A 13,066-nucleotide genomic window follows, 5' to 3' on the forward strand; every position below is an offset into this window, starting at 1 on the left:
AAATGTCATCAGCCTTACAGCATTCATCCCACTTTCGGAGTACTGTACGTGCGACAGTCAACTGAGCACAAGTAAGAGAGGGTGGTTTTAGTTGATAGGCACGATAATAGATACCTGAATCTTTGGCACTGCTATCTTTAGTACTTTAAATTAAACTAAAACTCAAATTTTAGGGACTCAAAATGGATGTAGCATAAAAAAATTCAAACCCCACCCCTCTAAGACAAATTCTGGGTGCTCCACTGGAATTTACGACGATATGTTTATGTTTGAATTATTATTTGATTTTTAGCACTATATAAACAACATGTGCATATAATATGAACATATTTCGTTTTAAGTAATGTAAGTTTTGTTTAAATTTTCTCCGTAATTAGTAAAAATCTTGTAGTACAATGTGAGTATAGAAATATTTTTCCTTTTATTGCTAATATAAATATATTTCAGCAATGATTTGGGATTATTCTTTTTTTTACAACTTCTACTTTAAATTCTGAAAATTTTTGAATGTGTTATTGTACTCTTTATCATGGATTTTTTTTGTGTAGTATTTATATCAATAATTTTTGTTGTTCTTGACAACTTTCTTCTTTGTAACAAAGAGAAAAGGATCGCTATAGGAGCAATTCTTCTTTTCTAACTTGGGTGCACCGTACTGAGGACGACCAATAGTTAGAAACACGTATATACGGTTGCCTTCCATCTTATACACATATTTTATTATATTTTTTTTTCTTTGTTGCGAGCTATGCCTTTATATCTTTTACCTTTATATTACTATCAATTTGCATTAACTTTTTTTTTGTTATATATATATATATATATATATATATATATATATATATATATATATATATGTACGACCGTTAATCCATTATAAATAAGGATCACTCGAAGAGTGGTGGGTTTTTCGGTCAAAAGTTGAACAAAAAAAAACAAAGAATTTGGCTACTTCATCTAATTATTGAAGACGTTTCGCTCTCTAATCAGAAAGCATCATCAGTTCATCTAAAAAGTACAATATGAAAAACCAAACATCCATAGACAAGTCAATATAAATGTGTTATCTCAAAAAGACATGTGGCAGTCAATGGTGTAAAATGTAAAGAAGCTTAAGATAATGGACATCAATAATTAGTTGTTTATACAATACAATATATATATATATATATATATATATATATATATATATATATATATGTTAAAAGTATTCAGATAGTGAATTCAGAGGTTTACTCGGTCATTCAGGTTGGCAAAAAAAAGAAGTCAACTACTTCATTAGTTTATCGAAGACGTTTCGCTTTATATTTCTAAAGCCTTATCAGTACTCTAAAGTACAACAGATGACATAGAGTTTATAAGAAATTCAAGTGTTAATAGTTCATAACTTACAACTCAATATGTAGTATATTATCGATGTTACCTACTTTAATATGTATTGTAAACTTTACTCGACATTTAAAACCATCTTAACAAATAAAGCGACATTAGACTTTCCAAACCCTCTATCATTTCGTTTATCCACAAATTTATCCACAAATACTTTCCCACTCTCCCCCACCCTTTATTTGAAGAAATTTAAAAAAAGTACTTAAACAACTTTATGCGGAATTTAGGCTTCTTTCTAGTTTACTTATTTAACACTTGGTATAATTGGGCATATTTCCCAAAAAACTGGTTTTCATATTTTTATTCACAGGTTACGCCCCCTAGCGGTTAACCCAGAAACTTGAAAGTTATTTCCAGCGATTACTCTTGGCCACTTTGACTAAGGAATTTTCTCTCCTAAAGTTATAACATGAATAGTTTTTGATATACAGCCGAGAGATCGGCTTATTGGACCACCCGGTACATATATATTCTCACACAATATGTTTTCAGGCTGAAGCTACTGATCTTTGGACTATTCTACGTTCATACAATTTTCGCTGATGACGGCTATAAATGTAGAGTTGATACTACTCATGCTGAGTTCAATGACACTAGTATCTATTGCCGTAACTTAAAATTAGATGATAAGGAGTTGCCCTTAGATGGACCAGTACCATCGACCAAGATGGTCGAAATACATCTGGTGGATTGTACCGGAAAAATTGACGAAAACTCATTTCCTAAACTAAGAGGGGTGCTGACATTTATAAATATCTGTAAGTAGACAGCATAAAAGCCATTTTTGTTTCAGTTTCACGAAACACCAAACAGTTTCTATTTTTAGCATTATAACTATAAAAATCTTTGAGCCGATTTATTTTTATACACCGTAAGAAAAACTTATGTAGAAAAAATAATAGGAAAACGATAAAGTTACCAATTTTAAATAATTGTTTTATTGTTACATTTTATGTCCACAACAGTTATTATAAAATCTTAACACTACAGCTGTTTCGGCTAATTGCCTTTCTTAAGTGATCTATTTTTGGCATACACTTTATAGTCTTTAATGAAATAGGTTGAGGAGAAGAGAACTGTTTGTCTCAAGTTGGCCATTCAGTAATTACTATTTAAATGGAAATAAGCCACAATTAAAGGTTAAAGTACGTTTATTGACGTTTCAATTTCCGCTTCTGAAATCGTTCTCAAAATACAAACAAAATGTTTGTATTTTGAGAAGGATTTCCGATCTTGTTATTATATCTGTGTTTTTTCCTTTTTGGCCTTTTCCATTTGTACATTTTAATTTTTTCAAAAAATTCTTTCTTCATAAATGTTAAACAGCAGTGGGGAGAAAATGTAACCCTGTCCTTTGTTTCATTTGTTGTGTTTATAGAACAAATCAAAAATTATTTACATTAAAGACTAACTTTTGCTGACAAAAAGGTAACAATAATGAATGCAAGAATATGCAAACATGTGTATAACAAATTCAAGGAATTACTTTATTCCTCGTTATAAATAAACATTTATGTCAAATTTTCTTATTGTGTGAAGAATGAAGTAGGGGAAAGTGGGGGAATATCGACCGCAGGGTAATATCAATCACTCTCAAATTTCATCTAATTGACGTCGCAGAGCAAAACGAATGCGCACATGTGGACCGCATTATCAACAGGTGATGCACCGGCCACTTAGTCGTTTTTCATACGCCATAGGCACTTAATGTCTAGTAAATTTGTGTTTTATGGAAGATTTTTATAAGATTCTACAATCGTATTTTAAGGTAAGGGCTCCTTTATTAGCTGAAGTCAGTATTTTAATATTCACAATGCATGAAAACATATTTCTAGAATACAGATATCACATCATATAATTTCAGGTTAAGTGTTTTCTAAAAAAACTCATGTCAACAATAAACACGCTTTCGGATTAAATCGACCATAGTTGATGTTATTTATTTCAGATGCCACGAACATATTACAGAAAAACAACACGATCCTCATGGAGCGAAGAGGCGATGGAAAGAGCCCTCAGCGATATAGTTGAAAAGGAGAATCCAAGTTATACAACATCCCTTACGGAACATTCCAACACCGATTAATAGGTCGTTTCGAGGCCAAAAAATTACACTAGGACGAAAATCTGTCTACCAAAAAAGAGGAATCCGAATTGGTATCTAGAATTTTAGAACCGTCGAAGGCGTTTTAGGCCTTACGTCCTCTACCATATGTCAAATGGTTTTTGAATATACAGAGCAAAACAAAATTAAATATCCATTTAAAACGGCAACGAAAATGTGTGAAAAAAACTGGTTTTATTCAGGTATGCACCCTCATCCAGAACTCAGTTTGCGTAAACCAGAAGCAAGAAGTTTGGGTATAATTACTGGTTTTAATCGTGAAGAACTAAAGATATTTTATAAAAACTTGGCAACTCTATGTGATCGTTACAAATTTGAATGCCATCAAATTTTTAATGTTGATAAGACGGGTATCAGAAATGTTCATATTCTCTGTAAAATTGTTGCGGCTAGAAACAAGTTGGTGCAATTACCAGTGGTGAATGAGAACAAACCACGACGCTAGTATGCGCTTTCAGTGCCTCAGGTCAATATATTCCACCTATGTTTATTTATAGAAGAAATCGGATGAAAGAAAGTTTGGACAAAAACGGTCCTATTGGGGCAATGTACAGATGTTCCAAATCAGGGTGGATAACGGAACAACTTTTCTTGGAATTACTGAAACATTTTCAGCGGCATGTTAATGCTCCTAAAGACCATCCAGTTCTTTTATTGCTAGATAACCTCAAAACGCATTCAAGTCTGCCTTCCTACAGTTTTTGTGGCGACACCGGAATAAATCTATTGTTACTGCACACCTCCCACTGTCTCCAGCCTCTAGATATCACGTTTTTTCTTCATTCAAGGCAGCTTACTACCAAGGATGTGACGTATATAAAGCAGTACCTATATAAAGCAAAAAATATGAGAAAATCAATACAACAGACGTTGCGGAACTTGTTCAAAATGCCTTGAATAGGGCTGCGTCTGTTGAGAAGGCTGTAAATAGTTTTCGAACCACAGGGATCCTTCTCTTCAATCCCGATGTTTTTTGTAAAGAAGAATTAATATATATATATTAATATATCAAGTAGTTGAACAATATCAAGATAATGTGTCTTCTCTGCCCGATACAATCAAATACCATCGCCAACAGCAGTTTCCCTAGATGAACTACCAGGCCCAGTGGAGTCCAAAATAAAAAACTGAGACGAGAAGCAGCCTCATCATCAGAAGATTCTTTATCTGAATTAGAATTAGAGGATGTTTTAGATATGGATCTGTGCAGCATGCCCTTTACCGGCACTACCAGTCAGTAGTTATACAAAAACTAGAAGCAGGCGAACTCAACAGTCGACCATTTTAATATCATCACTAGACTTCGGCAAATATGCATATTGCATATTTTGCATATTGTGCATATTTTATGCAAATATTTCATATTTTGGCATATTTGTATAAAAGTTTGCATAAAGTGCATAAAAGTTCAGGTTTTTATACTGTATTTGAAAATTTTTAAACATACCAATTTATTTCAATTCTTGTATAAAATTTTGTAGTCATTTTAATCAAGAAATGATCTAAGTACGTAATCTCTACAGGTACAAAACATTTACAATTTCATTTACGATTTGTAAATCATTTTTGTTTTGATATTCAAAGCGTAAACACTCGTTGTGCGTAACAAAAAGGAAGATTGTGATTTTATAATGCCTAAAACAACCAGTGCTTCAACTTGGATTAAACCTTATAAAGAGCTGTCTATGGATATGGGAAAAATCTACTGTTCAGTCTGTGGCAAAATTGTAAGTATCTAATATTTTCTATTAAATATCTAATATTTCATACATACAGGGTGTTTCCAAATGACACTTACAACGTTTGACTGTTGATACTTCTCGAAAAATTGAACAAAACGATATAGTTAATGAGGGGTCAAACTTATTTACTTTTCGAGATACAGGGTGTTAAAATTAAAAAAAATTAAATTCTTTTAGTTAATAACAACAATAACTTTAAAACCAATAAACGTATTTACTTGAAATTTAGTACTCGTAGGTTGTTTTTAAATGAAAAATAGCTTCCTTTAGTGAGAAAAAATTGTCCATGGTACAATACAATGGTGTGTATTTAGAAAAATTTTTCACCTTTACTTTTTTTTATGAAGTCAGCTATTCTAAAACACAATTATTTTTATTGTAATTGAATTAACAAAAAAAAAAACTTTTGTTGAATTTTAAAATAAGTTATATGATGTACTAATGGTTAGTAACAAAAACTAATTTGTGGATTAATACTGCATTTAAAACACTTAGCGAGTGTTTTTTTTTTCCAAACCAGTTATTTGATTAACCAAAAACACCTTGTATATTTTTATATTTTAAAGGTTGGGTTAAAATAAAGGTTTTTATTTTTATTTATGGATAGCATGTGAGAAGAGATTTTAGATAGACCAACATGTGAGAACTGCTTCACACATTGCAAAAAAAGGAAAAATAGGAGGAAAACATCAAACTTCAATGGCTAAATGTTTCCAATCTACTTCAAAAAAATTAGATGAGCAAGAAACTTTTAATGAAGACTTGTGTCGCGCATTAGTGTCTGCAAACATACCGCTTTCAAAATTAGCAAATGTAAATTTTAGTTCGTTTCTAAAAAAATATTGCAAACTTAATGTTCCAAGTGATCGGTCTCTAATAAGAAATAATGTGAACGGGCTATACTCGTCGGTGTTAATTAATATTAAGGAAGAAATTGCAGATAATTATTTTTACATATCTGTAGACGAAACCACTGATTCCTCAGGAAAGTATATTGCTCATTTATTGATTGGTGTTCTTAAAGAAGATACCTTACCAAAATCTCATCTTATTTCATGCCAGCAACTGGAGAAAACAAATGCTTTAACAATTTCGCGTTTTATACAAGAAACATTAGCAACTTTTTTTCTTCCGACAACTATTCCTTCTAATAAATTACTGCTTATTTTATCGGATGCTGCTCCTTATATGGTGAAAGCAGGACAAAATTTAAAAATATTTTTCCCAGATTTAATACATGTTACTTGTGTAGCGCATGGATTAAACAGAGTTGCAGAGGAAATACGAAAAAAGTTTCCTCTTGTAAATACCATGATATCCAGTGTCAAAAAAGTATTTCTTAAATCTCCTATAAGAATTCAACTTTATACTATGCTACCTAACATTCCTCTTCCACCACAACCTATTTTAACGCGATGGGGAACATGGTTAGAAGCAGCTAATTTTTATACAGATCATTTTGTTAAAATAAAGAACATAATTGATACGTTAACAGATGAAAGTTCCCAATCTCTTTTGGATTCTAAACAAACTTTTCAGAGTAACTTGCTTCAACAAGAACTTTCATTTATAAAATCAAATTTTAGTTTTGTTCAAAAAACAATTACTCAGTTAGAATCACCAAAACTGTCATTGTTCGAAAGTACAGCATTAATAAAAGAATTTGCGTCATGTTGTCGGAACGTTAGAGGTAATATTGGAAAAGATATTTTTAAAAAATTTGAAGCTACTATGGAAAAAAATAAAGGTTACCATATTCTTTCTGAAGTAGTCAGTGTTCTAGCTGGAAATATTTCGGAAACAATTAATTTAGAACCAAATGTTTTGGTTAGTTTGAAAAATGCTCCCGTTACATCAGTTGATGTTGAACGAAGTTTTTCCATATATAAATATATGTACTCAGACAGAAGCCACAAGTTTTTGTTAGAAAATTTTGAACACCACTTGGTCATTTATTGTTACCATAATTCTAAATAAGTTTATTCATACTTAAAAATGATGTAGTTACTTAAAATAAATGTAAATCTTAATGAATAGTAGGAAATATTTAGTTATGTACACTTTTTTTTTTAAAGAAAATTGTTACTATTTTACGATTTTTTTATTTATTTGTATGCATATTTTGTAAAGTATTTGCATATTTTCGGGTAAACACATGCATATTTATGCGCATATTTTCTACATTTTTATTTGCATATTTGCCGAAGTCTAATCATCACCATTAAAAGAACAATTAGAAAATAAGGAACAAAAAAAAGCAAAAGAAGAATGAGATTGAGAAAGTTAAACGAACAATTGGAGCTACTAAGATAAAAACAGAAAAATTACTCAAGAAGAAGACTTATGGCGTAAAAGCACACCGAACACCAGAAACCGAACTGTGTACAGTATGTTTGGAGTTTGGATCAAATTAATTATGGTGAAGATGTCGTCCCTGTGGTCTCTGGGTTCAGCAGACTGCATGGAAGCGGATACTGCTACTCTTTATAGTTGCTGAAACTCTAAGTGTGACTAAAGAAATATGTATTTTATACTTAAACCTAAGTAAACTTTACCATTGAACTTGTCCATTTGTGATCTATATTTCTCATCCTTGATCAATATTACCCAACTCCATTGTCGATATTACCCGATTGATCGATATTAACCGAATTTGTGTATTTTTAAAATATTTGTAATTATTTTATAATATTTTGAAGCAGTAATTGGTTAACTGAATGAACCAAATGTCCATATTATAAGTTTCAAATTCGCAAAAGCTATGGCAAACAGTCTATAACAGTTTTGTCTTAAGCTAGTCAATATTCCCACCCATTCCCCTACTACAAAATAAGTTTTTTGAAGGTTTAAAAATAAGCTGTTTGATTCAGTTTTTTTTTGCAAATTGTTTATTGCGTCATGTGATTGAATATTACCAACTGAAATAAAACCTGAATAATCAAGTTTTTATATTTTAGACAAAGCAGATCTGGAAAAATTTGTCTTGCCGGAAATACCAAAATTAACATACATAGGAATAACAGGGTCAAAAATTCCGTCGCTAAATGGAGCATTTAAGAATGTCAAAAATTTAGAAAGTATTACGTTAATAAAAGATAATTGTGAGATTAAAGAAGGCGATTTGGATGGGTTGGTCAACCTGGACACCTTCAGATGTTATAAAGTGAAAACACAATTAACCAAAAGGCTGTTACAGGATCTTCGGAAGTTAGAAAGATTATCTGTGGTAGAAGGTCGCATAGGAAACGTTCCTAGTGATGCTTTCCAAAACAATCCAGGTAATTTGATATATTATTAACTAAGTATCTAAAGTGTTGAGTTTATCTTGGCATATATTTACACTATTTTGAATATTTTTTTATAATTTGTTAGAAGTTTTGGTAAATCTATCATTCCAGCATTTATTATTATTTCGAATTAAGTCCGGTTTTTTCTTCTATAAGGGGTTTATTGGTGTGTATAATTTTTTTCACACAAATAGGGTAAATGATACAGTCGTTGGCCATGCTATAGTGATTGGCCATGTTAACATAAATTTATAAATATTAAGAATCTCTGCTGTTACTAAAATAAATCAATTCTACAGAATAATTTTGACAACGTCGCTTAATGTTCACCTAAAGTTTCATCTGGCTACAGTAACAATAAAGTGCTTAAAGGTTGTGATTACTTCTTGCTGTCGCCAGTTTAGTTGTTCACAGGTAAAATCTTACGAATTTCTTAAGGATTGGACACTTGTTTTTGATCCATTATAAAGTTAATCGTTGTAGATATAGATATAATTTAGCATGATATATTAAACTAAGGTTCTAACTGATCAAATTTTAGGCTCCAAACATTTTTAGATAACAAAAAACGCGCGAATTTATTATGCCAATAACTATATCAATAATTTAGATATATAAACAGTTATTGGCCGACCGGCCAATTACTGTGATAAATTTCTAAAATAAACTTTCAGATATAATTTGTTTTCCATAAAAACGGGCACTCTAAATTACATTATTCTTATTGTCACCTTTAAATATTCCAAGAGTAAACAGTCGTTGGCCGTAGGCTAATTACTATAATTCAATGTGGCCAATCACTATCGCAATCCTTTTTTTTTCAGTTATAACATGCCAAAGGTCTATGAAGGTATTTCTTCCAAAAAAAAATATAAAGAAGCAGATATAATTACGGCTTTGGAGTCTATTGAAAATGGTATGAGTCAAAGAGAAGCTTCCAAGTTATATCAGATTCCTCGAGCAACACTTCAGTTCCGGTCAAGTGTCAGATTTAATAATAAAGTTTCTCTTAGACCTCACCCAGTATTAACTTCAGAAGAAGAAGCAGTTCTAGAAAGATGGATTTTGACCTCATACAAGAAAGGATTTCCTCGTAGAATGGAAGACATTCAAGCTTCTGTGAAATATTTCCTTGACGCAGCTCCTAGAGAAAATCCGTTTAAAGATAACCATCCAGGAAGAAGATGGTACTCTTTCCTAAAACGTCACCCAAATATAACTAGCATTCTAAGAACCGCAGAAGGAATAACAGCAGCTAGCTCAGTTGTAGCCGAAGCAGACATAAGAAACTGGTTTACTAGTGTAGAAGACTATTTAAAGGAAAAACAATTATTTGAGATTCTTGAATATCCCAGCAGAATCTACAATGAAGACGAAACCTGTTTTTGGCTTTGCCCAAAGAACAAAGAGCTTGTTGTTTGAACCTGTTTTGGCTTGCACTAAGAGGAGCGAAAAACGTTTATGAAATACAACATCATTTAAAAAACAATATCACAGTGATGTTTACATTTTCAGCTTGTGGTGTTGTGACCCCACCTATAATTAATTATCTATGATTACAAAAGACTGCCAGCTGAAATTGTTAAATCTGTACCTGACACCTGCGGAATTGGATACGGTGATAACGGTTAGATGAAAAATACTTAAGCTGTTCTACGAATATATAGGAAACATTCTTTATCCCTACGTAAGCAAAAATAACATCAAATTTCCAATAGCCTTGTTCGTCGATGGTCACAGCACACATTTAACCTATGAAATAAGCGAATTATGCACAAAGCTACAGATAATTCTAATTGCTCTGTACCCTAACTCGACTCGAATCGTGCAACCTGCAGATGTGTCCATTTTTAAGCCCTTAAAAGAAGGATGGAAAAGTGCTGTATTAAAGTTTCGGAGAGAGCACCCTACTGAAGTTGTAACAAAGGACAATTTTGCTGCAGTTTAAATACAGTGGTTGATAATATAAAACGAGAAAATTTTAGAAATGGTTTTCGTGCCTGTGGGCTTTTCCCTTGGAATGTATCCGCAATTGATTATTCCAAATGCACTGGCAAGACAAAAGAACAAGATAGAGACACGGAAGTCAGTAAAATTACATTCGAAACATTTAAAAAAATTGTTGGAGAGGAAAAAATGGAAAGGCTTAAAAACTTTGTTGAAAGTGATGCATATAATTCCGATTTTTTGACGTTGTATTATATTTACAAAGAATTTTTGGAGACAAGTCCACCCGTGAATACTGATCAACTGGAAGATATGGATAAAGTATAAGATACAGAGCAGCAAGGAGGAACGGACTAATTTCATGGGACGATCCAATCTGAAATCTGTGAGCCAGAATTAACTCTTGAAATCAGAAATTTACAGGATGAAAAAAATGAGGGTTTTATTAAGCATACTTTGGAAATTATCGTAAATGAGCAAATGTTTGACATTGAAAATATTCCTATTCTAATAGAAGAAAATACTAGCTTCGACAACCAAATGCCTAACACTTCATCGCTCACCTCTAAACACGTCTTATTAAATAAGTCGTCTTCATCAATCAGCGATTATGTTATTTGGCCGAAAACTCCTGAAAGGAAAGAAAAAGAGAGACGGAGAAACTACCATTTGTTCTGACTTCCTCCGTTATGAAAAAGGCAATTAAAGAAAAAATGGCTTTAAAAAAAAGAACTGGAGATGAAAAAGGAGAAACGTAAGACTGAAAGGTTGAACAAAAAAGAACTAAAAGGAAAACAAATTAATAAAAAAAAGCAGGAACAAAAAGAAAGCCTAAACATAATTATACAGAACGATCACCAAACAACACTAACGTTAACTTGTTTTACCAACGTCACCAACGTAACGAAAACCTTGCCAAAAATGGACTTCCAAGATAGCCTTGAAAACATCCAAAGTTGTCTTACTATTGTGCCAGAAAAATCAAAAAGAAAGCTGTTTAGTGACAACAATCAAGATGGAATCATTAACACGAATATGGTTATTATTACACCATCAGCTCCTAATCCATTTAAGAACAAAACTATACACACTGGACTGTGCTATACGTGTGTTAATAATATAACACGTAGTCAATATGGAGTAAAATTTTTAAATTGTTCCAAAACATACCATATAAAATGTATTTCCAAAAATAAGATGAAATCCTTCGAAATGGAGAACTTTTTGTGTAACGTTTGTTTCGACAAGATAACATTGTAATTGGTTTGTAATTTCTGGCATTTATTAAACATTTTTGAAACCAAATTCGTCTTTGATCACTAAAATTATATATAATTTTTAATGGTTTTTTAGTTTTTTAACCAAAATTAAAATAACGCAGGTAGGATACATAAATAAGAAAAATATGTACCTAAGATAACTTAGCCCCTTACTGGTGGCCAATTACTATCTACTTACTATGCCAATCATTATCAAAATTAGGCCAATCACTATAAAATCTGCTTTTCCAAGAATAAAACTTTTTTTTATAAATATTAAACATTTTTAAATAATAAATGACATACAGAGTCATAAAGAGGATACTTTAGTCTAATATTTAGTGTATTATTTAAATATATGGTTTTTAATACAAATTAATGCCTTACACATTTATCAAACTCCAATGCTTAAGTGGCCAATCACTGTAATCTTTACCCTATTTGGAAAACTGCACTGAAATCATATTGTTTTAAAATTTGTCATCGAAATACTTGGTTTTAAATAAATAAACAGGTTTTATTATTGGGTTGAACTTTAAATTCCCAATCGAAGAGGACATCCAAGCACCAGCAGATAACCTATGAGTCACGCAGCAAGAATCTTATTTTAGAAGCAAAGGACATAGATTAAACTACTTTATCCTGAGACTTTTATCATCGAGTTCGTCACACCTTGGTCTCGAACTGACGAATCACATTTGCTGACTTCCTTGGCATGCAGCAGTCTATCAATTCATTCGAAGTTCTTTGTCTTGTATAGAGCAGCCTCAGTTTTACACTTATGGTAATCTTCTCATTTACTACTATATTATCAAAATTCCCTCAAAATCAAAACTCTTTTATAAAAGAAAAAATTGACTCTCAAAATTTTTCGCATAAATTATTTTCCTTTATAGATATAACAGTCTTAGAATTGGAAGATAGTTCAATAAAAACGATCGAACCCGGAACTTTTGACAATCTCCAAAAATTGGATCGGCTTGACATTAAATCCACAGATCTACAGACTTTCGATGTGAACTTAACAAAACAATTTAAAAGCCTTAATTCATTAGGCATTCCCGCTAGAACTCTTAAAGGGCTGGATGTAAAAAAATTGTTAGAGAATTGCCCAAAGCTGTTTACCTTCAATTTCAAGCGTAATGATGTATCGTGTCCCGAAGTGAAATCTTTATTTGATGAAATTGAAAAAACTGGAAGATACATGGGTGTAGCTTATATGAGTGATGACGATGGAAAAACTTGTTAACACATAAACGTAGATAATAAATTACTATATAAATTATAAATTGGACTTAATAATTCTTTTTACCTAGT

The 13,066-nt window shown here is 31.7% G+C and overlaps 2 protein-coding genes across 7 annotated transcripts in view; one reads left to right on the forward strand and one right to left on the reverse strand.

Annotated features, from left to right (window-relative positions):
- The window catches only part of sick (sickie), a 677,587-nt gene that overhangs the window by 528,829 nt on the left and 135,692 nt on the right, over window positions 1-13,066 (reverse strand). The window lies entirely within an intron of this gene.
- LOC140440373 (uncharacterized) lies at window positions 294-13,032 on the forward strand. Its single transcript, XM_072530837.1, has 4 exons — window positions 294-397; window positions 1,882-2,147; window positions 8,214-8,534; window positions 12,646-13,032. Coding segments are annotated over exons 1-4 (942 nt in total). The 5' UTR covers window positions 294-395; the 3' UTR covers window positions 12,999-13,032.

Source organism: Diabrotica undecimpunctata, chromosome 4 (assembly GCF_040954645.1).
Source record: "Diabrotica undecimpunctata isolate CICGRU chromosome 4, icDiaUnde3, whole genome shotgun sequence".
NCBI lineage: Eukaryota > Metazoa > Arthropoda > Insecta > Coleoptera > Chrysomelidae > Diabrotica > Diabrotica undecimpunctata.

Excerpts from the sequence above, each read along its gene's own strand:
- LOC140440373 (XM_072530837.1), top strand. Across the intron at positions 2,148-8,213 it reads GCTGACATTTATAAATATCT|ACAAAGCAGATCTGGAAAAA; the intron begins GTAAGTAGACAG and ends TTTATATTTTAG. Across the intron at positions 8,535-12,645 it reads TGCTTTCCAAAACAATCCAG|ATATAACAGTCTTAGAATTG; the intron begins GTAATTTGATAT and ends TTTCCTTTATAG.